General features: G+C 35.0%; 1 protein-coding gene across 2 annotated transcripts in view; it reads left to right on the top strand.

The window, feature by feature from the left end:
* The window catches only part of LOC140450305 (ribosomal protein S6 kinase alpha-5-like), a 422,483-nt gene that overhangs the window by 136,397 nt on the left and 261,941 nt on the right, over window positions 1-24,145 (top strand). For both annotated transcript variants that reach the window (XM_072543860.1, XM_072543859.1), the window contains exon 3: window positions 23,214-23,432. In XM_072543860.1, coding sequence (XP_072399961.1) covers window positions 23,214-23,432 — 219 coding nt within the window. The remainder of the gene's footprint in view (window positions 1-23,213; window positions 23,433-24,145) is intronic.

The raw sequence follows: 24,145 nt of genomic DNA, 5'->3' as shown, positions 1-24,145 counted from the left end.
AACTGAGAAAATTGATTTTTAAAATATAAAATTTTGATAATGTCTCTATCACAAAACTTTAGGTTGAATGAAGATAATAATGTCACATAATACTCAGAATGTATTTTTCAATGTACTTTACAATTACAATTTACAATAACCGAGGCGATTTTGGAATTCTCGCACAACATTTTGTACGACCTCGGGGGTTATTTTGTTAATTTCTTCCGTTATCCTAACTTTTAAATCAGCAATACTGTTTGGTCTATTAAAATATACTTTAGATTTTAAATAACCCCGTAAGAAGTATTCGAGAGGAGTCAAATCGGGGGATCTAGCCGGTCATTCGATCGTTCCACGTCTTTAAATCCATCTATTGGGAAAACCTCGTTTAAATAATTTCTAGCTATACGTGCAAAATGCGGTGGAGCTCCGTCTTGTTGGTAGTAAATAGATCGATCTATCTCATTTGGGTGATTAACATCAGGAAAAAATCTTCGTCATGTAGGCACTAAAAAGTTAATCAAAAATCTAGAAAAGTTTCCTATATAACGATTCAATTTAATCAGTGAAAGATTGTCCCCGTTGAGTGTTTTAGTAGAAGAAATCGCATAGCCCCGGTAGATTATCGAATATAAACATCTGATGCCGCATTGACTTCTTAACAGATTGTTATTTGGTGATTAATTTGTTCGTTTAGAAATAATTAATCGCCGAACTTTGGTCTATGCAGAAGAGCGTGGTCGTTTACGGTGGCGCGACCTTGAGAAAGCACCGACCGGATCACGACTACGTCGTCGGCGGAGTTGTTGGGAGTCTCGCGGATGGCGACGGCAAGCAGATCGGCGCAAAAAGGAAAAGCCGGTGAACTGTCAGTGTACCGTTGGTCGGAGGGCCTCCGACCCGAAAAACTCCACTGCCGCTACTGGCTGGCCCCTTGAGGATGATGGCCGGCATCTTCGGAACACAACAAAACACGACACGGCCAACACACCCGCTGATCAAGGCGTAGAGTGAATGTCCGAGGAGGTTCCAAACACCAGGAGGTCATCATACACTCATGAGGACGGTGCCATCGGCCGATGCGGTACTCACGCTGGTAAAAGGGCTCTATTTAATATAATAAATAGTTTTATACAGTACTCATCTAAAAGTTGTTGTTATCTGAGTCAAAAATCATGATAATGATTCACACGTCCGTGGGATGACTCAGTAAATTATCTTTCCGCTTTGCACAGACCAAAATAGAAAACATGAAAAAAAAACAGTTTAAAACAGAAGCACAAATATTTTAACCGAATAAATAGTCATTGATTTTTAAAAAAGATCATGCCGACGTACGTAAGTTTACCAAAAATGTATTAATAATGACCAACCGGAGAATAGTAATAATTAGGGGTTCGGATAATTATGCATTTACAAACTTGCACATGCGTTTGCATATTTTTACACCTTTTATAGATAAGTGCATATAGTAAAGTGAAATCTGAGAATTTTAGCATCCTCAAGACATTACCACCTACCTATATTATACATTAACCACTGGTTTTTCCGAAGTTCAAATAACTTTACCGCTGTAGATTGACTACCTACTGCGCCATATTTTTAATTATTTGCAACATACAAATTACCGAAATTGTGGTCCTCTAGTCCTAGATAAAATTCTCTAGCCTGACGCTTTTTAAAAAGTCTATTATAGTAGCTTTGAGACTGTACCTTCCATGTATCTATTTACCGGTAGATTTTCTTCTCCTAATGCAAAGAACCGCACATTTGCCAGACTGTCACACTGACATAGAATGTGCTCTGCTGTTTCTTCTTCGAGATGGCAGAATCTGCACACGTCATCATCTGATAATCCCATTAGCTTCAAATTTAGCTTACATTGCCCTGTTAGAAGACCTACTATGGCTTTGATTGTTTTTTTTTTGTTTTTGCTTATTAGGTCTGCCGTAAATTTTGGCGAATGTTCTGTAATGAACTGTTTCGCTTGTCTTTGTCCTGGTGAATTACTCCACCATTCCAGATTTGTGAGCTACCCACTTCCTTGTAACAGTTCTTGTTACTGTCTTTGCAACGCTGCAGAAGGGTTCCGGTCTAATGAATGGCATTAATGAGCCTTGTTTGGCCATTTTATCTGCTTTTTCATTGCTCTTATGACCCTCGTACCCAGGCTACCGTAACCTTGCTAAGGTCTCCTAGTTTATTTAGGGCACACACACAATCCCATACTACCTTCGAATTGACCTCTGAAGAATTGAGTGCATTAAGCGCTACCTGAATATCTGTGAAGATGACAACTGAACGGAACGTTCTTTCCTGCCTTTCTATTTCTTCCACGCAGTCATGGATTGCCGTTATTTCCGTCTGGAAAACTGTCATATCCTTAGATGGACTTACCGGGAAATTTATCTCTTGATTTGTCCCTACTATGCCGGCTCCCACACCCTCCGATGTTTTTGAGCCATCCGTGTACCAGGTAGCAGCAGCTTGTATGTGTACACCTTCATTACAGTCTTCCCTGCCTGGTATCTTAATTGTGAACTCATTGTTAAGATAGGTTGCCCCATCACAATATCGGCTTTTAGCTTCTCGATTAGCTTTCTGTTTTCAACACCATGCATCTGGCTTATATGTCGCTGACTATGGATTAATCTCTGCATCACTGATCTGGATTCGCCCTGTATAAAGACATGAAGTGGTGGTAGATTCAGCAGGGCTTCCAACGCTGCTGTAGGAGTTGTTTTTATGACCTCCGTAATGCACAGGCATGCTAGCCTTTGTGTATTACCTAGCATCCTTGTTGCTCCCACCTGCTGCGCTTTGTCTACCACATCACTGAGCCATAGGTTATTATTGGTCTAATAACCCTTGTATATAACCATAGAGCCATTTTGTGGTTAAGTCCCCGATTCTTACCGAACATTCTTCTACATCTGCCCGGGCACATAATAGCTCTCTGTGTGGTTTTCAGAATGTGAGTATTCCATGTAAGCCTATGATCGAAATACACCCCAATGAATTTTGTTTCTTTGGCAAATGAAATTTCTGTTCCTCCCAACACCGGTGGTTTTAGACCTTGTAATGCTGTTTTTTTTTTGGTGAAGCTGACGATTTGTGTTTTTTGAGCATTGATTATCAGTCTCTCAGACACCACCCGGCAAACCTGCCCCTGACAACGATTGATATATCGTCAGCATATCCTAGACAGTAAAAGACTTCTGTGGACAGATTTATGAGGAGTTCATCTACCAAGGTTGACCAAAGTAGAGGGGACTGAACTTCTATTCTTCAGGGATGCCCTTATCCATCTGCATATTACCGCAGGTGCGCTTCGTCTACTCATAGCCACGATCAAAGAGCTGGTAGTACAGTAGATTAAGTAAAGTGTACTAAAAGTTTTAAATAATTTGAAAAACCTTTGGGTATTTACTAATTCCTTAGTTCAAGTTGCCTAAAGAAAAACGATCAGTGAGCTGTGTTAACTCAATTTGTGAAAGATTTTCCAGGTAGAAATGTACTATTTCGCAAATATTGTAAAATTTCTGTAAGTGTCCGAAGAAAGTTCCAAGTGACATTTAGCAATTGATAAATGCGAAGCATAAACGTCTAAGGGAGAAAAGTTATAGTTTAATACTTAATTAGTTTTACCAAAGGTACTCATTTCATTCAAGCTGAGTCGATCTGGGGGCTTTAGATATTTAGAAATATCTAGATGTTCTCGCTGACACTGGATCGATTCCGGCTTTCTGCGTGAAAATTAGACACTCTATCGTCTGAGCTATCGGATCCGGTTTGTATCTAATGCTTTTGATTTTTTTGTTTTTTGTTTGATTATTTGAAATTGTTACAGTTGAATGCTAAGTTTACATGTAACTAGAGCTAGTTTCGGGACACGTGTTTGTCTGAGGGTTTAAATTCGAAAGGTTTCATGCTTTTGTACTTTTCATTTTACTAGATAACTGTTCAGTAGTTGCTTCGTAACTTCCTCAAGTCTTATTCCTCCCATTTTGAGGCACAATAATTTTACTATCAATATTTTTAAAATTCAAATTTAAAGTGGTTATCACTTACTTCATTATCTTTTATGTAAAATACGCAGAAGTAATGATTATTATCAAATATATGATTTTTTTTACAACAATACGCATTATCTATCTGTCATATGAGTTTAATATAATTCGGGTTAGCCTAGTTACAACATACAGTAAATTTTCGCTGCAATTCAAGCTGAAAACACAATCTCTGATCGACAAACACCTGATACGCAAAACACATGACGCATCCTCAAATCCAACCTCCGATTGGTAGATGGAGATATTTTGTGAGAGAAAAAAATGTGGCCATCTGTCTAACCAGATCTTTACATATGTGGGACAGGTGGTAAGTAAGAAGAACGACCGGCTAGCCACGAGTTCTTCCACAAAAAGGATTCTGTGTTGCATCCACAAAATAATTCCACCAAAAATCGAACTTGTTGATCGGAAACAAGATATACAGCATTATTCTGACTGAAAATGTAGGTAGAAATTTTAAATTTTGTGTATATTCAATTTCTCCACGGATCTCGTGGATTTCATTAGTACATTTTAATTAAATTAGGCAACGTCAAAGTCGAAATCAATATACGATCCTAAGTATATGTTAGGTTCCTTTTAAATTGGTTTCCTCTGATTTGTAGTTTGTAGTTGTTTCTTTGGTAAACATTTAATTTGATAGTTTGTTTACTGTTACCATCTGGATCGTACAATAGTAACTATGGGTGATTTAGCTCCGGTTGATATTGTTAAAGCCGCAACGAAGATCGAAAGTGGCGAAGAAAATATGTACGTTGATGTTGCCAACATGTCTGATAAATAAAAATCGAGGATTTATCGTAAAGTTACAAGTTGGAGAGAAACTGGAGAATATGAGGTTGTAGATGCTATATTTATAATGTTACAAACACTTCGTAATAGTTTTCAAACAGAAGTTAGAAAGATCGATGAACTGAGGAATGAATTGAAGAAGTTCATGGTCCAGTCGAAGTGACCGACAACTAAAATAAAAATAAATGACGCTGCTTGTATGATGCCGATGAGTAGGTATATCACAAAAAAAAACAAATGAAAAGTTTAATTTTACTCCTAGTTTTTTTGGACGTTCCTCAATTATGGGGTGGGGTGGCATATGTTAGGGGCACGTACACAGTTGATTGATTGACGGGGGAACTTTAATTGCCGATTAGTACTTTACTAACACAAAATTCACATCAGTGTTTTGTATTAAGAGTTTATTTCATAACAATGAAAAGAGCCTTTCAATACACTTGTTTGAGGTGGAATCTGCAACTACCTGCTTAGTGAATGGATAAACAGAAAAAATGTAATGTATAGTAAGAAACTTTTACTTTAAATTGCATGATACGCCTTGTATATATTTTCGACAGTAATTTGTTACTAAAAAATTTTTAATAAAGACTGCTGGGTACCTAAACAGAACCGTTAACAAATAATATTGATAATTTTAGAATTTATAAGATGTCAACAGGTGTTTCACTATATTTACTTTCAAAGGTATCTGTTGTTTAATGTAAACAAGAATATATTTTAAAAAAAGAAATATATCTCTGTAGTTCGGTAAAATTGTGACCTTCAGTGATAAACATATGACAATCCTCTTAAAACAGGTAGTAAATAAAATATAACACCCACTTAGAATAAACAAATGTAGAGGAAATATTCTTAACCATATGAACAGATTTTAATGTATGAACTCCAGGAGTTTTGGGTTATTTTAACACTAAATATTATATTTTATATTAAAATAAAACTCAAAATGAAAATGATTCTCATACTTTCAGAATTTTGTTCCATTATCAAATGTTTTTTTTTTCATTATCATTCATTGTAATCGATCCATCACTTCATTGTAAACAAACTGTATTTGATTTAGTTATAACTTGGTACGAAGATTGTCTTTTTAGTTTTGCAAATAGTCGCTTAGAGGGCGCCACCGATAAAACGTTCCTACACAAATGTAACCTCAACATTTTGTTGACATAAATCGAGAGTTTCATTGCGATACAACAAACCGTGTAGATAGAGTGAATTTTTGAAATTAACAAGTCCGTCGAAAAATGGGTCTTAACCGAGAACATTTTCGAGCAATAATTTTTTATAATTTTCGGAGAAGATTGTCCCAACAGCAATGTTTCGCTGAAATGGTTTTTGTGTTTGGTCGTAACTTTTGTGTCAAATTCTGGTCATGGAACAATAATTGTTTTAGAAGATTAAGAACGGTTACTTCTGATTTGTATATTTGTTTGTATTACTTGATTCTGATCGAGAAACTCAGACAAAGCTACACACAACGGCGAATCATCCTACATCAGGACAATGCAAGTGCTCACACTGCCCAAAAGACAATAAAGTTTTTGGAGCTTAAAAAAATCGAATTGTTAAACCATCCACCGTATAACCCTGACCTAAATCCCAACGACTTCCTCACGTTCCCAAAGATCAAGAATTCAATGTGTGGGCAGCGATTCCACTGACCAAAAACCATCGATGCCTTTAAAACAATGATTTTGCAGGTGTCAACTACTGAAGACTGGAATAACTGTTTTACCAATTGGTTTGAACGTATGCAAAAGTATATTGATCTTATTGGGACATATTTTGAAACAATGTACTTTAAGTCTATATATTTTTTGTCTTTATGGCTGTATGCAAAACTAAAAGATAACATTCGTAGTGTAGACAATCATAATTTTAATACAGAATTGGCAATATTTCCAAACAAACAACGTTGCTAGATTCAACCCACTAAGATAAACCTAACCTAACCTAATCTAACCTAACCTAACCTAACCTAACCTAACATTTTTCTTACTTCCTGACTAAGATATCTGCAAACTAATTCAGTTGTAATAAAGACGCAATAGTACCATGATAATCGCATTAACCTATTATAACCATCACTACAACGTCATCAGTGCCTTGTACAAACCGTTATCTGAATCCATAAGTTGTTGTCGTAAATATACGGATATTAACTCACTTCAATGCACTACATATATTGTAGGACGTGTACGAACTCATCACGTTATAGCCCCCCCCCCCCATAAAATTATTAGATCCTCTGAATATAGTAAACTGGTCACCGGCATCCTTTGCAGACCTGTAAACTAATCACTTCAAATGGGTAAACTCATCACCAGCATTTTTGTCCAAAGGCGCTGGTTTCTAATGTGGAAGATTGTCCGTTACTTGTTACACTTCTTGTTTACGTGGTAATCTAGTAAATTATCTGCCAATCTAAACGGTTTGAGATCGGAAAATTCAGCTGCATAGGTATTCGCTTGTGAACTTTTTAATGAAAATATTTTTAAGCATGCGCTATTTGAAATTATAGGGAAAATAGTCCTCAAGTTCGTTATTTGATTTCAATTCCATTTTTCAATTTCTCCTGGAATTCTAAGGGTACTTTGTCAAACATTCATTCGGTGTAAGTGTTACCGTTTAGGCGTAATTAACTTTCTTGGAAATAATAGGCGATTTTGGTCACTTGGCAAATTAAAATACTTGAAAAATAGGTAAAGCTAAAAACTTGAGTGTGCCACCACTGCATAGAAGACAGTAGAAACTTAATTTTCTACACGCGCAAACCTCTACAGTTCATTGCATCATTGGCGGGAATTTTTAAATTTAAGGTTATTAGCAATTTATTTATTATGACAGAATGTATCGAAATGTCCAAGTTTATTTTCTTGACTTTTAGAAACGGTCAAATGTCATTTTATGGTCTTTACCTGTCACGAGGTGCCGGTAGACCAAAGATCAGTTTGCAAATCTCTACAGGTCTATTTTAAAATCCTGGTTTTATTGCGGTTATTAGTTTGTATTATTTACGAGTGCATTTATGCTAATTGCTAATAAGTTTACGTATACCCATATTGTCTATCGTTTTGTTCTTAATTTCTTAACCGTCTAAATCTGTTGTATTATGAGCTCAAACAAAAATGTCAAAAGATACAGTCATATAACCAGTTCTGAGGATCACTCTGTAATATATAATTCTCTATTTGAATATATAATGAGGGTTTATCGACATAACAAGTTACATTTTCTATAATAGTTGGAACGAAAGTAACAATTTTATTGTAAACTAGCTGATCCGCCGAACTTCACGATAGCACAGTCAAGTAATAAAGGACGCACAACTGCGCATGCGTATATGTCACAATAAAGGTGCTGTCACTAAAAGATGTCATATAATACGTCAATAACTCTTTATTTATTTTGTTAATCATAGCTTCCTTTGTTGGTCAGTATGGGGCCATCTATTAGTTATATTGCGATTTAAAATTACAGAAAAACTGTTTTTAAGGTCTTTCCCTACAATTTTTTGAAAATTATCTTTTACACAAACCTCGTGATAATAACAAACACAACAAAAAAAGAATTATCTAATTTGGTACAGTCGTCCTGCAGTAACCCCCGTACAATCATTTTGGCGATTCATTTTTATTAATATATATAATTTCAACGCATATTCAGCACGTGTATGATTTATTCCGCAGTAAACAAGAAACAATAAAAAATATGTTTTGTTGTTTCTGATTTAGTTGTGATCTGTGCAATAAGGGTACGGTTGGAAAAAGAAATCATTTGCAAGAAATAATTAAGTTTACATAATATGTAGAAGTTGGCAACTGTTGACATTAACCGACTAATAAAAATGTTCCTCCCTATTTATCTAATTAAAATTAACAAAGTAAGTACACAAAATCGTTAACTGTTTGCCGATCAACTGATCCGACAAACTCCCGTTTTACACATCGAGAAAATGAAATTCCCTACCAACCAACACTCCGTCCACAATTTAATCCTATTCGACAATCACCATGCTAATTGAAAAGTCCAGTTGGCAGAGGCTCTTATCTAATCGCAAGATCCGTGTGCCAAACATTGCCAACACCAACGGCCACCAGGCTCCCGAGTTTCGCTGATTTCCGTCGTCGAAACGTCACCGCGCTGAGAGAGAGGTCATACTGTAGGCTGACCATACACTATCACGACTTATATTTATATATATCGTTTGGCATTACTTATTCTTTGGTAAAATAAGAAATAACACATGTCTGCAACTCAGTTAAAGTTATAAGCCGGTGTCGCATTGTGATAAAAGCAAAGAGGATGATGATGAATTCTTAGTTTACCGGAGAAGGTGATACATCATTAGTTTCTTCTTTTTGGAAATTGGAATTTCTGCTTACAAATTTTTCCGATTTTTTCTTTACTTTTATTAATAACAAAGTTTAAAAATAACGAGACAATCCCTTGCAATGCATGCTTCTGGTACTCATACAATGTATGTTCTAGCATTGTTGTGCTTGAAACAGTAAAAGATCTCATAATATCTCTGAAGAAACTGATCTGATAATATCAGGAATTTCAAAGGAGAATAGTAAAGGGAAACAAAGCTTATTTTTCACTCGCGCATATGTTCTGCTCCAAAAACACACATTGGAGATCGAAAATCAAGGTCTACAAAACTATTATCAGACTAATAATATGCTATTGAAGCGAGACATGGGTGATGACAAAAAAAAATAAAGCTAGAAGTCTTTGAAAAAGTTCTAAGGAAGATATTTGGATCTTATAACGAAAAAGGAGTATGGAGAACTGTTACAACCGCAACTGTTCAAAGAAGCACCGATGTCAGAATTCATTAAACTTCTCGGTCAGAATGGAGGCCGAAAGATTGCCGAAAAGAGCCCTAGATGGTAAAATGTAGGGCGTGAAACCAAAAGGAAGGCCACGGAAAAGGTGTGAGGATGAAATGGCAGCAGACGCACAAAAATTGCTAGACGTGAGACCCTGGAGAAGATCGGCGCGGGACCGGCAAGGTTGGAGGCATAGTTTAGAGGAAGCCAGGGTTCGGTTTCAGCTGTAGTGTTATTGGAGAGACATAAAGCGTGATATGTGTATGATTCCAGTAAATAGTCTACTAATTTTTCGCTCTAGTAGAATAAGACAAAAGATGGGATACAATAATTTCAGAAATGACAAAAAAATCAATTAAGAGACTCTAATACTATATACAACCTGTTTATTATATTTTGTATATAGACTGCGTGAGTCGTGAATTAACACAAAAAGTGTTTATTGTAGATTGACAATCAAGCAAAATTGGCATGCAATAAGTTTGTGCAATATTTTGTCGACAATATTGCCCACCTAGAAGGCGCTTTACAAACTTTAGACATTAATCTAAGAAGCAGAAGTGCTGGTAGACGCAATATTGAGATAACTAGATTCAATTAGAGATTAAATAAAATAAACTCTCGATATTAATCTGCTTACTTCATTTTACCACCTCCGTGGCTAGTGTGCGGTCAGCTATAAGAAGATAAATATCCTTTTCATTATCTGTATATGTATGTATATATTTCTGTCTATTTTCGTTATTTGTAGTCGTCGCTTAGTAATTACTGTGCTGAATATGGCATGTAGTCGTGTAGAGCCGCTAGGACAAATTTATGATTGTCTCTGTTGATATTTCAATGAAGTTGGTAACGAATGGCTTCTAGAACTACTAGACCACATTCGGTGTATAATTCGGACTTCACAGTATTTCAGAATAGTTAGTGAGATGATAATATAGAGTAAATATGTTTGAAGATGTCCAACAAAAAAAGAAACAATATTTGAAATAACTACGACACAACATTCAGTGTATAATTCGAACTCCAGAGTATTCCAGAATCGTTATTGAGATAAAAAATGGTATAAATATGTTTAAAGATGTCCAAGAACAAGCAAACAATATTTGAAATACGAGAAACTCATGCTAATAAGTATTAATGCATGATTAAATGACTTTAGATGTCACTCGACACTGAGCAATAGGCTGATTGAGATCTTAGTGCCGTTCGACAGTTCTTGTATTTCTACAAAACGAGATACTGGTACGTCACGAGTGAGGGGAGTACCGAACTCGAACGCAACCATATCCCTCTTGAGAATGGCTCCAAAATGGGTGCGGAAACTTTTAAATTCTCAACGCGGCTCTTCCCAAAAACTTAGTAATATTCATTATTTAACATGGTGGAATCGTTCTCCTTGTTCTCCATTGACATCACCCAGATTTTCAGGGAAAAAGTCAAGATGGTTATGCAAAAAGTGGATTTTGAGGCTCATTAGACATCCCAAATCTTTAAACTTATCTAATAAATTAGCTGCTATAATCTCATAGTTAGGGTCTTTCACATTACCTAAAAACTTGGTTACGACTTTTTTGAATGCAATCCAAGCTTATTTTTCCTTAGTAGTCATCTTGGTTTCAAATGTGGAGTCGAACATCATTTTACGAATATCTGGTCCAACAAAAACACCTTTTAATTTGGCTTCTGATAAATGGGGAAACTTTCCATTTAAGTACTTGAAACATTCTCCATCTTTAGGCAGGGCCTTGACAAACTGTTTCATAAAGCCTAACTTAATGTGCAGAGTTGGAAGGAGGATCTTTTTTGGATCTATCTACCATAGTTTTGTACAAAATGTTCTTCTCGCCACGTGTTAACAACATTTCTCATGGACCATTATTTTGTTGACCAGTGTTTATCTCTTGCTCTACTGTCCCATTCACAAATAAAACATGGAAACTTTGTAAACCCCTTTTGTTGACCAAGTAGCATGCAAACAACTTTTAAATCTCCACAGATCATCCAATTGTGAGCTGAATAGCTGAAGATTTTAATGTCTCTTTCATATGGACTGAATGAGCAATAGTAAGTGAAGCATAAGTATTCCCATAGAGTAAGAGTACGCTTTTAAACTTGTTTTTAAAGAGTCTAAAAAATGATCCTTATACTCAATAACAAACTCATTCATTAGACCACCAATATCATGACAGTAGACCAAATCCCCTTCCTGCCTAAAAAACTGAGCAAACTGTTGATCTCTGTACCTGTATTTGTGAATAGATGTACCAGGCGACAACAAATTCTTTTCTTTTAATCTTGAGCCAAGCAATTCTGATTTTTTCTTTGTTAAACCCAAATCTCTTACTAAGTTATCCGACTCAGCTTATGTAAACAACTGTGGTTGTAAATTTTCTGAAAGTCACTGAAATTTCCATCACTTCGTGGACCATTTTCATCAGATTCTGATTCACTAGTATTTAAAATGTCATTAATACGTAGAGGGGGCTCAGAGACTGGCAGTTCAGGTCCATGCTCTACCGGACCGATAGCAGGCGGGAGGTTAGCATAAACAATCATTTTCTTATTTTTTCAGTTATTTTTTAAAAAGTCGGTAATGTTTCTCTGATGTTTTTTAATAACAAAATCACCACATGTGTAACAAAATGTATTTTGACAGTTTTTACAACTGCGAATAGCCATACTTAAAAACGTATGGTTCAAACACTGAAAAGTGAGGTTATGTTTATTAGAATAAAGGAGCTATACAGCTGTTAATGAAGAGGAAGAAAAACAAATATTATTACAGAATACGATTCAATTTATTAACAGTGCTACCAACCAAGTAACATTAGATTTCTCTGCTCGTTAAATAAAATAAAATGTAATTATGCAATTTTAAATTGTGAAATAACGGTGGGCGATCAAAAAAGTTTTTTCATCGTTGGCCTGTATTATATTTAGTCCTTTCTACCAATAATATCGCAGAATGTTGGCATAAATGAGCTTTGAATCTGACTTTATGTGCCTGGTTTTACCCTCATATTCTCCTTTAAATATTCTTGCATGGGTGATAATAATTATAAATCAAGTCATTAGAACTGAAAGTTTTTAATTTGCTGCGGATTTGGAAGATTCTTTCAGTATTTTTTCCATTAGTCATTATAATCGAAACATCTCACTTTATCTGCACTGTTTAAACTATTTTTCGAACAAATAACTGTTTTTAGTACCATCGTTATGAGACTAAATAGCTTAAAACTACGGTTCTTCTTCTTTTTCTTAACCGATTGGCGTCGATCGACCGTATCATTGCTGAAACATTCTCGAGCTGCCAGACCAGCGACTATTTTTGTGTATATTTCCTGGTGATTAACGGGCCTAGTGTCTGTCTCCATTTTACTGCAGAAATATGTTAATCGCAGCGAATGCCAGGTATGAAGTTGGACGCTTGGTTTTAATAGAATAGAAAAAGTGAAGAAGCCGTTTTATGGGTTCTTTAGTCTCTTTGTTTATTTGACAATAAAACCTTTTTTGATATTTCAAAATATTTTCAACTTATAAATATCGAATCATCCAGTTGTTAATTAATTTTTAATTCGTTAATAAACTAAACTCTGCAACGATTTGAACAGGACCTCTCACAATCAAAACGAAGCATACTCAGACTATGAGCAGCCATACTCCGTGGAGAAAAATTATTTCATATTTTATTTATTAAGGTAGTGATCGAAGTGGTTTTTCTCCGATTATCTCGGGGTTTGTCCATTAGCAAAATTGGAGGATACCAAAAAATTGGTATCCCAATTGAGAATTTACAATTTTATCTCCATTATGTTTGTATCTGGGCTCATACTTAATATTAATCTACTTCACAGACATATCTAATATAACTATATGTCTCCTACTAATACTGTTTTTGCTTTCCACTCATATTTCTTCCAGTAACTCTTCCTAATCATCTTTCGTAATCTCATGTATTTCCTTTATGCAAAAAGTGTTGTGTTTTTCTGTTCATAATGCATATTTTTTACCTTTTCAATAGCATTAATTGGTACGGATACTTACAACGTCAATTAATACTGGCCTATCTTAGTCATCATCAATGTTTTCGTCTATTTGAATATCGCAAATGTTACTATTACCTGGTTTTATTTAATGTTTTTTATCTATCAAGTTAAGTCGACTAATCGACTACATCGACTTAAATCGACTTAACGCGTTTGAAATGTGGACATTTAGAAGATTGTTAAGGATTCCATGGGTAGATAGAGTTACGAATACAAAAGTATTAAGGAGAATAGGCATAGAGAGGGAAATGGAAAATACAATAAAAGAAAGGAAATTGCAATATCTCGGACATGTGATGAGTGGCGAAAAGTGGGAGATAGCACTTAAAGAAAAAGATCTATCAAGTTAACAATCACGTTTGATCATCGACGTAATCGTCTTGAATGGCACAGAGAATGCTTGGCTTGGGACCAGAAATAGAATGGGATTATCTTAAGTGATGAATCTCCATTCTGTATTGGGATGCTTGATGGCCGAGCTAGAGTCAGAAGCCGACGTGGTATAAGACGAAATTTACAGTTTTTTGTCGAACGGCACGTGCTCCGCACTGTTAAGGTTATCGTGTAAGGTGCGTGCGGTCACTTATGGTTTAAGGTCACCTTTAATCTTTGACAGAGGTAACATGACAGCTCAGCTATTGGCAAAAGAAATTCTGGAACCTCATCTCATACTCTATCTTCAGATGTTCGAACATCCAATTTTTCAGCAGTATAATGCAAGGCCACATATTTCGAGAGTTACCATGGACTTATTTGAACAAGCTGGAGTCAACCTTTTGCTCTTGTCTCCGAGATTCCCAGATTTATCCCCTATTGAACACGTATGCGACATGGTGGTTCGAGGACTTCTTAATTTAAAGCATCCTCCTTAAACTTAGGGAACACTTCAGGGGTGTTCGTTAAGGTATGGAACGAGATACCCCAGGAGAATATTAACCACCTAATTAGAAGCGAGCCCAGGCATATTCAAGAATGTGTTGCTCACCAAGGTGCGTCAAAATATTATTACTTGATTTATCCCAATAAGTTAATATATATATTCAGGGATTCTACAGTATTCACTGCCTTCCCTCGCTCAATCATTTCCATCTCTCTCTGTTGTCCTATTCTCCACCGCTTAGGCCTCTCTTACTCATGGCGTCGTCTACTTCGTTCCTCCAGGATCTTCGGGGTTGTCCTCTTTTCCTCTATCCTATGGGGCTCCATTCGGTTATTCTTTTTATCCATCTGCTGTCGCTAGTTCTTCTTACATGTCCATACCACTTTAGTCTTTTTTGTTCTAATATATTAGTATAATCACTTATTATATTGTATAATACAAATTTTTATAATTAATTATTCGTCTGCTCCTTATCCCGGCACATTTTTGCGTCCAAATTTTTCATGCTCCTTGTTTTGCTGGTGTTATTTCCTAGTTTCTTTTTGGTTTTTCTCAGTTTCTTCTTTCTGAACCTTTCCAATTCAAGGCAGAAGTCGGTAGTAGCTTTTCCTCCATTCGGATATCGTGTTCTTGCAAGTTCAACGCTTGTCTTTCTACGTTCTCTATAATTCTGTCATCTGGTTATCTACAAGATGTCCTCCATACGTTAAATTCCATGACACCTCTATCTTTTTTGTCATATTTGTAGACTTCACAAGTTTCAGCACTATAAAGTGCGATACTTTTTACGTTTTATTTTAAATGTTAACTTTTTTCATTTGTTTATGTCTTTGTTTCACCATATATTGTTTAATGTGTTTATTGTTTTCCCCCCTAGTTATATTCTCTCGTTTCCTGTGTATCTGTTTCTTCTTTATTATTGCATTGAAGTATCTAGTATCTATATTTTCATATTCCTAATAAAAAAATCAGATGCTGAATGTAGAATGCGTTGTGATATCTCCGATGTACAAATACTTTGTCCTGTACGTTTATTGTTCAGGTTTTGACACCTCAAGATAAGCTTAAATTGTTCCATCGACATCTTTCTCATATTGTTTCCTCATTTATCAATATCAGTGTCATATAAACATATTTTTTTGTTTTAACTTTTGACTTTTTTTGGAGATAATTCGGATAAATATGTTTCATTATATATCATACATTATCATGTCAACCGTATCTTATTTTTTGTGTTTCTATCATATCCAACACAAACTATTAATAATAATCACCTCGAAGGTATATTAACCTCAAATACAACTCTAATCTAATAAACAATTTAACGACCCAAATCTACATACAAATAAGGAAAGATTTTATTTTTAAAAATGATGATCGGTCGGCTATACGAACTATAATAGTAACGATAACCAACGTCCATTGTTTATGGTATAGAGATCAATTAAAATTTAATAAAGCAGAAATTTTCCTGTTTTAAATTGAGTGAAATCGAATCATTGAACTTTGCAAATTATGTACGAGATGTGCTGGAATATACAGCTGTTTTTTTGTATGAGGTTGCTTCAATTTAAATCCAGAGAAAAGTTTTGTGTCGTTTATACAATTAATGTCGTCTTAATTTGAGTGAAATATAATGGTGTGATGTATATTAACTACTAACATTTGAATACGGGACAGACAGTAGCACTGAGTTAAAATATAGACGAAGAAGAGGCTAGAAAATTGGGAATGTTAACAGGTTTACTGCTAAAAACTTCTATTAGAAAAGTAACGTAATATATCTCAATAAAATCCCGGACGACTGATTTCTTCACAACAACTAGAAATATTTCTGTTAATTTTATGCACATTGAGGAAGCCTGGGATATGGACTCCAATAATTCTCCCATTCTCCTCATATGGAGTGATACAGCCACCGCCTAAACTGACCTATAGACTAAGAGATTGACAAATCTTTCAGCTTCATTTACAAGAAACAGTCAACTTATCCAACTAAATACTAAACGAATTTAATGAAGAACCTTCCATTAAAGAAGATCAAGCAAACTAGAGACTACTTTCCCGGAATCATTCCTAAAACTAAAAATAATGATCACTGTAGTGAAATTAAAAACCTTATTGTGGAAGAAAGACAATGAAGAAGAATCTGGTAGTGTTTTTACACTTGGCACAAACACCAATCTTGTATCATCTTCCATTAAGAAATTTACAAAATGCTAATATATATATTGAAATGCTTGACTAAAATACTCACAAGATGATAAAATTTTAATTAGTCACTCCCAAAAAGGCGGTCAAAGAATAAAAAAAATCCCAGAAAAACACTCGGTTTTGATTTATTTACCAATGAAATCCTAAACAAACTCGCTAGAGAGGCTATTTTTTTCCTGAAAGCAGACTGCTTGTACACAGATCGTACTGCACCCAATTGGTTCATTATACATCTTCCATTTATTCGTGATACCCATTCCCAATCCAGAATTGTGGAAGCCTATATCTAGTGCCTCATATGGTTGATTGAGTCAGGTTATATGCCACAATCTGCAGTTAAGTCTCAATGAAATAGTCTGATTGTAGGCAGATGTCCCTTGACTGGTTCATGGGCAGTCTGTTCTTTCGCAGTACTTCAGTCCTATTAGCACATGTCCAATACACAATGTGCCATGGTCCTAGCAAATAGTGCGCATATACATTGTGCCATGCGCAGAGTAAAACTGTCATTACCACAACTTTCGGTACCAAAAAACATATATCTACAATTTATTCTAGAAAGTATCCGGAATTTTATATTTTTCCTAATTTTAATAGATTTCCTTTTTGTAACATTTTAAGGCAAACGTAATGCATTAAGTAGGTTGTGCCGATAGTAGGTTATGGACAAAATCGCATGACAACACCATCTGTCAAATATTGTTGTTTGTAAACATACTTAAGATTTGTGAAATAATGTCGCAAGTAGAAAAAAGAAAAGTGGTGGAATATTTGTATAGAAAGGGTGTCCGAAACGCCCGAAGGGTGTTAAAAAATTAGTGCAATTGACTGAACTTGGAAAAAGTGCAGTGTATGAGACAATAAAGAGGATAAAAAATGTCATAGATATGAGACATAGACCAGTTTCGGGTAGACCGCGTAACATTCCCGGAAACAATTTAAATGCTTTAGTGGCTTTAGGACGACAAAATCCGCGCCTAGGGTTTCGAAAATTAGCGAACAGATTTGGCAATCAACGAAGAATAAAAGTGTGCCCAGAAACTGTCCGCATGTCACTGAAAAAGCAAGGCTACATATGCCTTGCCTAGCAAAAGCAGGAATCAAAAAAAAAATCCCTACAATGACACCTCTGCAAAGGCAACGAAGAATAGATTTTTGTCAACGTTTTCGAGAAGATAATTTTAATAATGTCTTTATATCTGATTGTTGTTTCCAGCTTGGTGCAAAACATCTAAAAGTCCTATCAAGAGAAAATGTTACCATTCAAATTTTCAAATTTCCTACTAAAATAATGGTTTGGGGAGCAATATCTCAGCGTGGTGCTACACATCTCTAAGTAAATGGTTTATTATTAATCGAAATATTATTACATCCTAAATGGTTTTTGAAACGGCTAATGTTTTATATCCAGAGAGGTGGCGTTTTCAGCAAGATAATGCAAGATGCCATACTTCTGCTTATACTCAAGCTTGGATGCAAGAACACGAATTGGCAACAATTCCGTGGCCAGCAGCATCTCCTGATCTTAGCCCCATTGAAAACATATGGGGACTGATGAAGATTGAAGTGGAACGAGTAGTGCCACGAGATAAGAAAGGTTTGATTCGGTCAATTTTACAGTCCTGGAACACCATTATCGAAAATTATGGCCTTGACCTAGTTTCGGGTCTACCTGAACGTTTAGTTAAGTGTTTAGATTTAAATGGAGGTTGTATAAGTAAATGAGATGAATTATTTGTTGAAATTTTATATTTCAATTGATAGAAATAAATACCGCAAAATTATAATTCTGCTTTCTTTTTTCCGGATACTTTCTAGGCGGACTATATATTCTCCTAACATTGCGGATTCTGCATTTAGGTTTTGACCATACACAATTAACTCAGTATACGGAGTCCGTAATGTTTTTCATGTATTTTTTTTAACTGATTGTTATTTTCTACTAAAATTTTGTTAAATCAGAAACTAGAGACTTCGTCCTATTACACAAATCTGTTACAAAAATTGTGTGTATCATAGAATAGCTACAAATCTTAAAACAAAATGAGTCCGTAATGTCGCTTTTATTTGGAGGGCGCTTTTATGAGTATACTGAATATGTATATCATCCATGTGTATAACCTTAATACCATATTATGGACTCGACTCAGCTAGCAACACTTCTTCTTCTTATTGCGCCGTCTCCTTTCGAAGGTTGGCGATCCAAAATTGTAGCTATGGAAACTGCTGCACGAAAGATTTCTGTGGATGAGCGGTCAAACCATCTCCTCAGGTCTTTCAGTCACGAGTTCTGGCGTCTTCCAACTGATCTTATGCCGTGTACTTGACCTTCCAATATGATTTGGAGTAATTCATATCTTTCATCTCTAAACACATGACATAGCATAGCAACACTGTTGCTCGAATCCGGCCATGCGAATCATGCCATCCGGCACACATTGCAGAGTAAGCTTTTAGCAGCTTTCTATTAGCTCTAGTAATTTGTAGAAATCTTCTCATAAAGTCCAGTTCATCTTTTCTTATTTTATTTCATATTGATGTTTTCATTGGCCATACTTCTGCTCCATATAGGGTAACACTCATAACTATGCTCTGAAAGATCCTTTTTTTGTTTTCTTTGGTTAAACTGTTGTTCCATATACTCCATGGAGTGCTTTCGTAGCTTGTTTTGCCCGTGCTGTTTTTATTTCTATAGTCACACAAAGATTTAAAATTACTAGACAAAAAAATATTGTCACGATACCGTTCTTTATCGTCAACAAATCAACAGTTAAAACCAGACAATCACGATAATAACAAAAATATATTTGCCTAGCACCTACTCAGACAAACAAGGTGTAATCTAATTCGTTTCTTTTAAGATAATCCACAAGTAATGATTGTATGATGGAAAAGTAAAATTGTTACTATAAAAAAATATATCGACGTATCATCCTATGTTTAGCCAAAAATTATTAAAGACAGATCTCACGCTCTGGAAGCCCAAATTAGCGTGAAATAAACGCTGGAATAATACTGAAAAACAAATAACACTGAAATTTAAATTTCCCTGACGTTTTGGGTAACAAAATTTAGTGTTTAACCGAATCGAGCCCTTCGTTCTGGGTACTAAAATAATAGTGTTACACGAAAATGTGCCCCACACGTTGGGCTCCAAATTAAAACTACCATAGTCAGTGGACTGAACTACTAAGAATTGGGCCCAGGACCCTGGATACACTTGACCCAAAGGAACCGTTGCTCAGTCGTTGTAGATGATCGGCGGCTGCTGCTGTTTTTTTCTTTTGAAAACTGGCTTACATCAAAGTTGTTAGTGACCATACTTAGTGCGTACAGCTTCGTTAAGGACAAAAGAATCCATTAGTAGGGATATTTTTTAAATAAGTATCCTGTGATTCATTCTATTGAGGAGAAGCTTTTTTAATAATAACCGTGCTAATTATAGTTATGGGCGGTAGTGTTGTGACTTCTCACTTGGTTTTCTCGGTTTCGAAATTGGAATGATCTTTGCTCAATGAAGTGAGAAAGGAATTTTGCCTGAGTGAAGTATATCAGAGTAGAACATTACAAGGCACTTTTTCTTGTATGCACCACGTTATATTAAGAACTATGGATGGATGCCATCAAACCCAGGTGCTTTACCAGATTTTATTTTCTGCGGGCAGTGTGATTTCATAAATACGAATTCGTTCTGAATATTCCATTAGCTCCTTCTTTTAAGTCTTGTAAGTCTCTTTTTACCTTGGTAGTTGTGTTCGCGGTAGCCGCAATGATAACCAAACTCAACAAGACATCTATCATTGTCATTGCAAAGTTATTTGATTCATACCGTTAATATCTACTGAATGTTGTGACATTTTAATTCTAATTATAGAAAATCTGCGATAAACGTTTGCAATTTACCATTATCGACACTATTATTCACCTAAATAGATGCAAGCAACATTCCGGTCAAGGATTTTTTTTGTTAAAACTCTTCAAGGTTGACCTTACACTTAAAATAATTGAAAAACTGTATCTATGGTTTTTGCTGAAGGTAGAAAATCCGCTATTTAAATGATAGTTTGCACATCAACAAAAGGTTTATATGAAAAAGCCGATAAATTTTACAATTGTTTAAAGTTTGCTGAATAATATGTATATTCATAAACTCTTGATTGTGTTTAATTACACAAAACGTACTTTTGAAAAGTTTTTCATTAGCAAATATGCATCTCAATAGGTGAACGACTATTTTAGGACGGTAAAAAGATTTAGAGCAATTGCCTAAAGTGGGTAGTAGAGTTAAAAAATTAAAAAAGAGAATTACTAAGTTTATTGGTCTGCAAATAATTTCTTCTGCTTTATTAGATCACATTTTGTATTTTACAACACAGTGAAATGAGCGATTTTGTACATAGTTGTATAATAACTGTACCTACAGCAGATAGTCTTACAGCAAAAGCGAATATTGAATACTATATAATATATACAAAACTTTATAGACCTGTTCACCCGAGAACTGGTAGATGATTTAAAGGAAATACGTGTCAAGCCACATTTAGCGATATGTTAATACAAAGTCAAAGATCTTCCTGAAGACTTCTTCTTCACGTGTCATATCAGAGTTATCCGACGTTGGCGATCACCATTGCGAAGGCTTCTCGATATTCTGCCACATGGAATAATTGTTCTGCATTCGATACCGAGTCCAGCCACGAATGTTTTTTAGCCAAGAAACCTGTTTTCTTCCTTCGCCTGTACGGCCTTCTATTTTGTCTTCAACGGTCAGTATTCTATATTGATTTCCCCTCACTATATGTGCCAGTTAAGACATTTTCCAGTGTTTAACAGTTCTCTTTGTTGACCCTCCTTAGTACTTCCTTATTAGTTTTTCTTGCTATCCAAAGTATCTTCAGCATCCGTCTATGAATCTACATTTCCAATGCTTCAATTATGTTCATACTTTATCCTTTAGTTGTGTCCACACTTCTGCTCCATACAATAGTACAGAACAAATATAGCACTTAACCATTCTTTGTCTTAGTTCTAAACTGGGATGATTATTGCAGAATGATGATTATTGATTATTGAGTAATTGGTTTTTAAATTCATTCCAGAGTTGCTCTGGATCTTCTAGTTGTTCTCCAATGTTTGTTATTCTATTGTTAAATTCTTTTTTAATGTTATCTTTGATGCTTATATTGTCAAAATTAATTATATTGGTTTTTGTTTTTTGTCGTTTTAACTTTTAACCTTACCTTATCTGCCACAAGGGGTTAATGATCCGATCCAATATCTGCTTCTGTAAATGTAGTGAGTTTTTTGGTGGCATTTCGGAAGCGCTCACTTACAAGTAGGCAAATGGGACTTTCCAAGTATATAGGCGTCGCTTGGGTAGTTGTTACCAGGTGTTTGCAATGACAATGTCGTTATCTTTACAAAATTCATACAATCTCTGTCCTCAATCGTTAGGTTGCCCAAGAGCATAGGGACTTATTGACCTACAGTTTGACCTCGTCGACCTTTCCCAATTTTTGCATTATAGTCGTTTCTAATATATAAAATTTTATGTTTATTAAGCTTGTGGAAGATGTCTAGGATTTTACCATAGAACTTTTCGACTTCATCGTCATATTTCCTATCTGCAGTTGGGGCATATATTTGAAGTATATTGGTTTTGAATGGTTGAGTATTTATTTGGAGTAATATGAATTTGATACTGAAGACTAGTGGGGTTAAATTATGTCTTGAAATGTTTTAGTTTGTATTTTTTTTACAAATTTTGGTGAATGTAATTTACATAATTGAAAAAGCTCTTTTTTTAATATTCCTTCTGATCCATTCTGATTTGTTTTTAGCCAAAGACTTAACTGCTTTATTTAAGTACTTCTTCGATGGTTGGCAGTTCCTCTATTTTCTCTATTCTTGTTCTTACATAGCATCAATGTTATTAGTGTCGTACAGATTAATAAATATATTAAAAGTGGCATAAATAACTACAAAGTACTAGTCGGCGCCATGTAAATAAGTCAATCATACAGAAAATAGAAGATAATAAAAAACGTAAGGAAGAAAGGAAAAAAACATCAATAGTAATCGTTAAATTTCCTATTAATTATATTGCCTTCAATTAGATGATTCACTTCAGATCTGATTGGTTTCATTCTTTTTCTGGATGAATGAATTCATTTGTGTGGTTCTTATACTGAGTGCGAAAAAATCATAGAACATCACAGAAAAACTCTTTCTTTCATTTTCAAAAAATCTCAACTTGGCACATATTTTACAACCTATAAAATGCAAATTTGTATTTGTAAGCATGAATATAACTTCATAGTGTTTTTTTTTTCTATTTTGAATTAAATCCGAACCCAAATTTGAGTTGTTTATTTTGTTTCAGCTTATGGTAAAGTGTTCCTAGTTAGAAAACGAGGCGGTTCCGATGACGGCCGTTTGTATGCCATGAAAGTACTGAAAAAGGCAACGATAGTCCAAAAGAAAAAAACGACTGAGCACACTAAAACCGAAAGACAAGTTCTCGAGGCCGTCCGCGACAATCCCTTCCTAGTTACCTTACACTATGCCTTCCAGACGGATGCCAAACTACATCTCATATTAGGTAAGTAAATTACTATTTAAATATTGAAGTTTTATTGAAGTACTTATGTTATCCTGTTCTAAGCTGCGACGTTACCACATTAACAACGTAAAGATGATACATCTATCGGAAGTGGCCGCTATCGCTACCAATATATTGCCCATTAATTGTTATTAGGCAATAATAATACCGTCTGTAGATCATATTGAAGGAATCATCAATGTTTTCTGTCAACTAAATAGAGTTTGACATTTGAATTACTCTCTACTAGATTGCTTATTTTTCCACATACTGTACATGAACTCTGTAGGGGAAAGGAAGAGGTAGCTGGTTCTACGATTTAAAAGCAAATATTTGAAAAATTGTATTCTCACCTTCCTACATTTGGTAGATAAAAAATGGATACAACTCTCGAAGAACCAGCGGCCAATAGGTCGCAAAATTGCGGATTATTAATAGTGTAGTAAATAGTAAAATTAAAAAGAGAGTAATTAAAATAAGATTTCCGGTAGAAATATTTTTATTTTATTATTTACAAAAATAAATGGCAGTATCGGAATTACCAACAAATCACCCTTTTTAATGATAATAAAAGACATAAATGTTCAAATAAAATATTCTTAAAATACACAACTGTTCATATTAATTGTTCTTAAAATTAAAAGATGCAATTTATAGAGCAACAAAGTTTAATAGTATATTCGGCAAACCTGTAATTTGTCGGACCACCATTT

Source organism: Diabrotica undecimpunctata, chromosome 9, assembly GCF_040954645.1.
Source record: "Diabrotica undecimpunctata isolate CICGRU chromosome 9, icDiaUnde3, whole genome shotgun sequence".
NCBI lineage: Eukaryota > Metazoa > Arthropoda > Insecta > Coleoptera > Chrysomelidae > Diabrotica > Diabrotica undecimpunctata.
The sequence above is the reverse complement of the archived record's forward strand: the minus strand, read 5'-3'. Positions and strand labels throughout refer to the sequence as shown.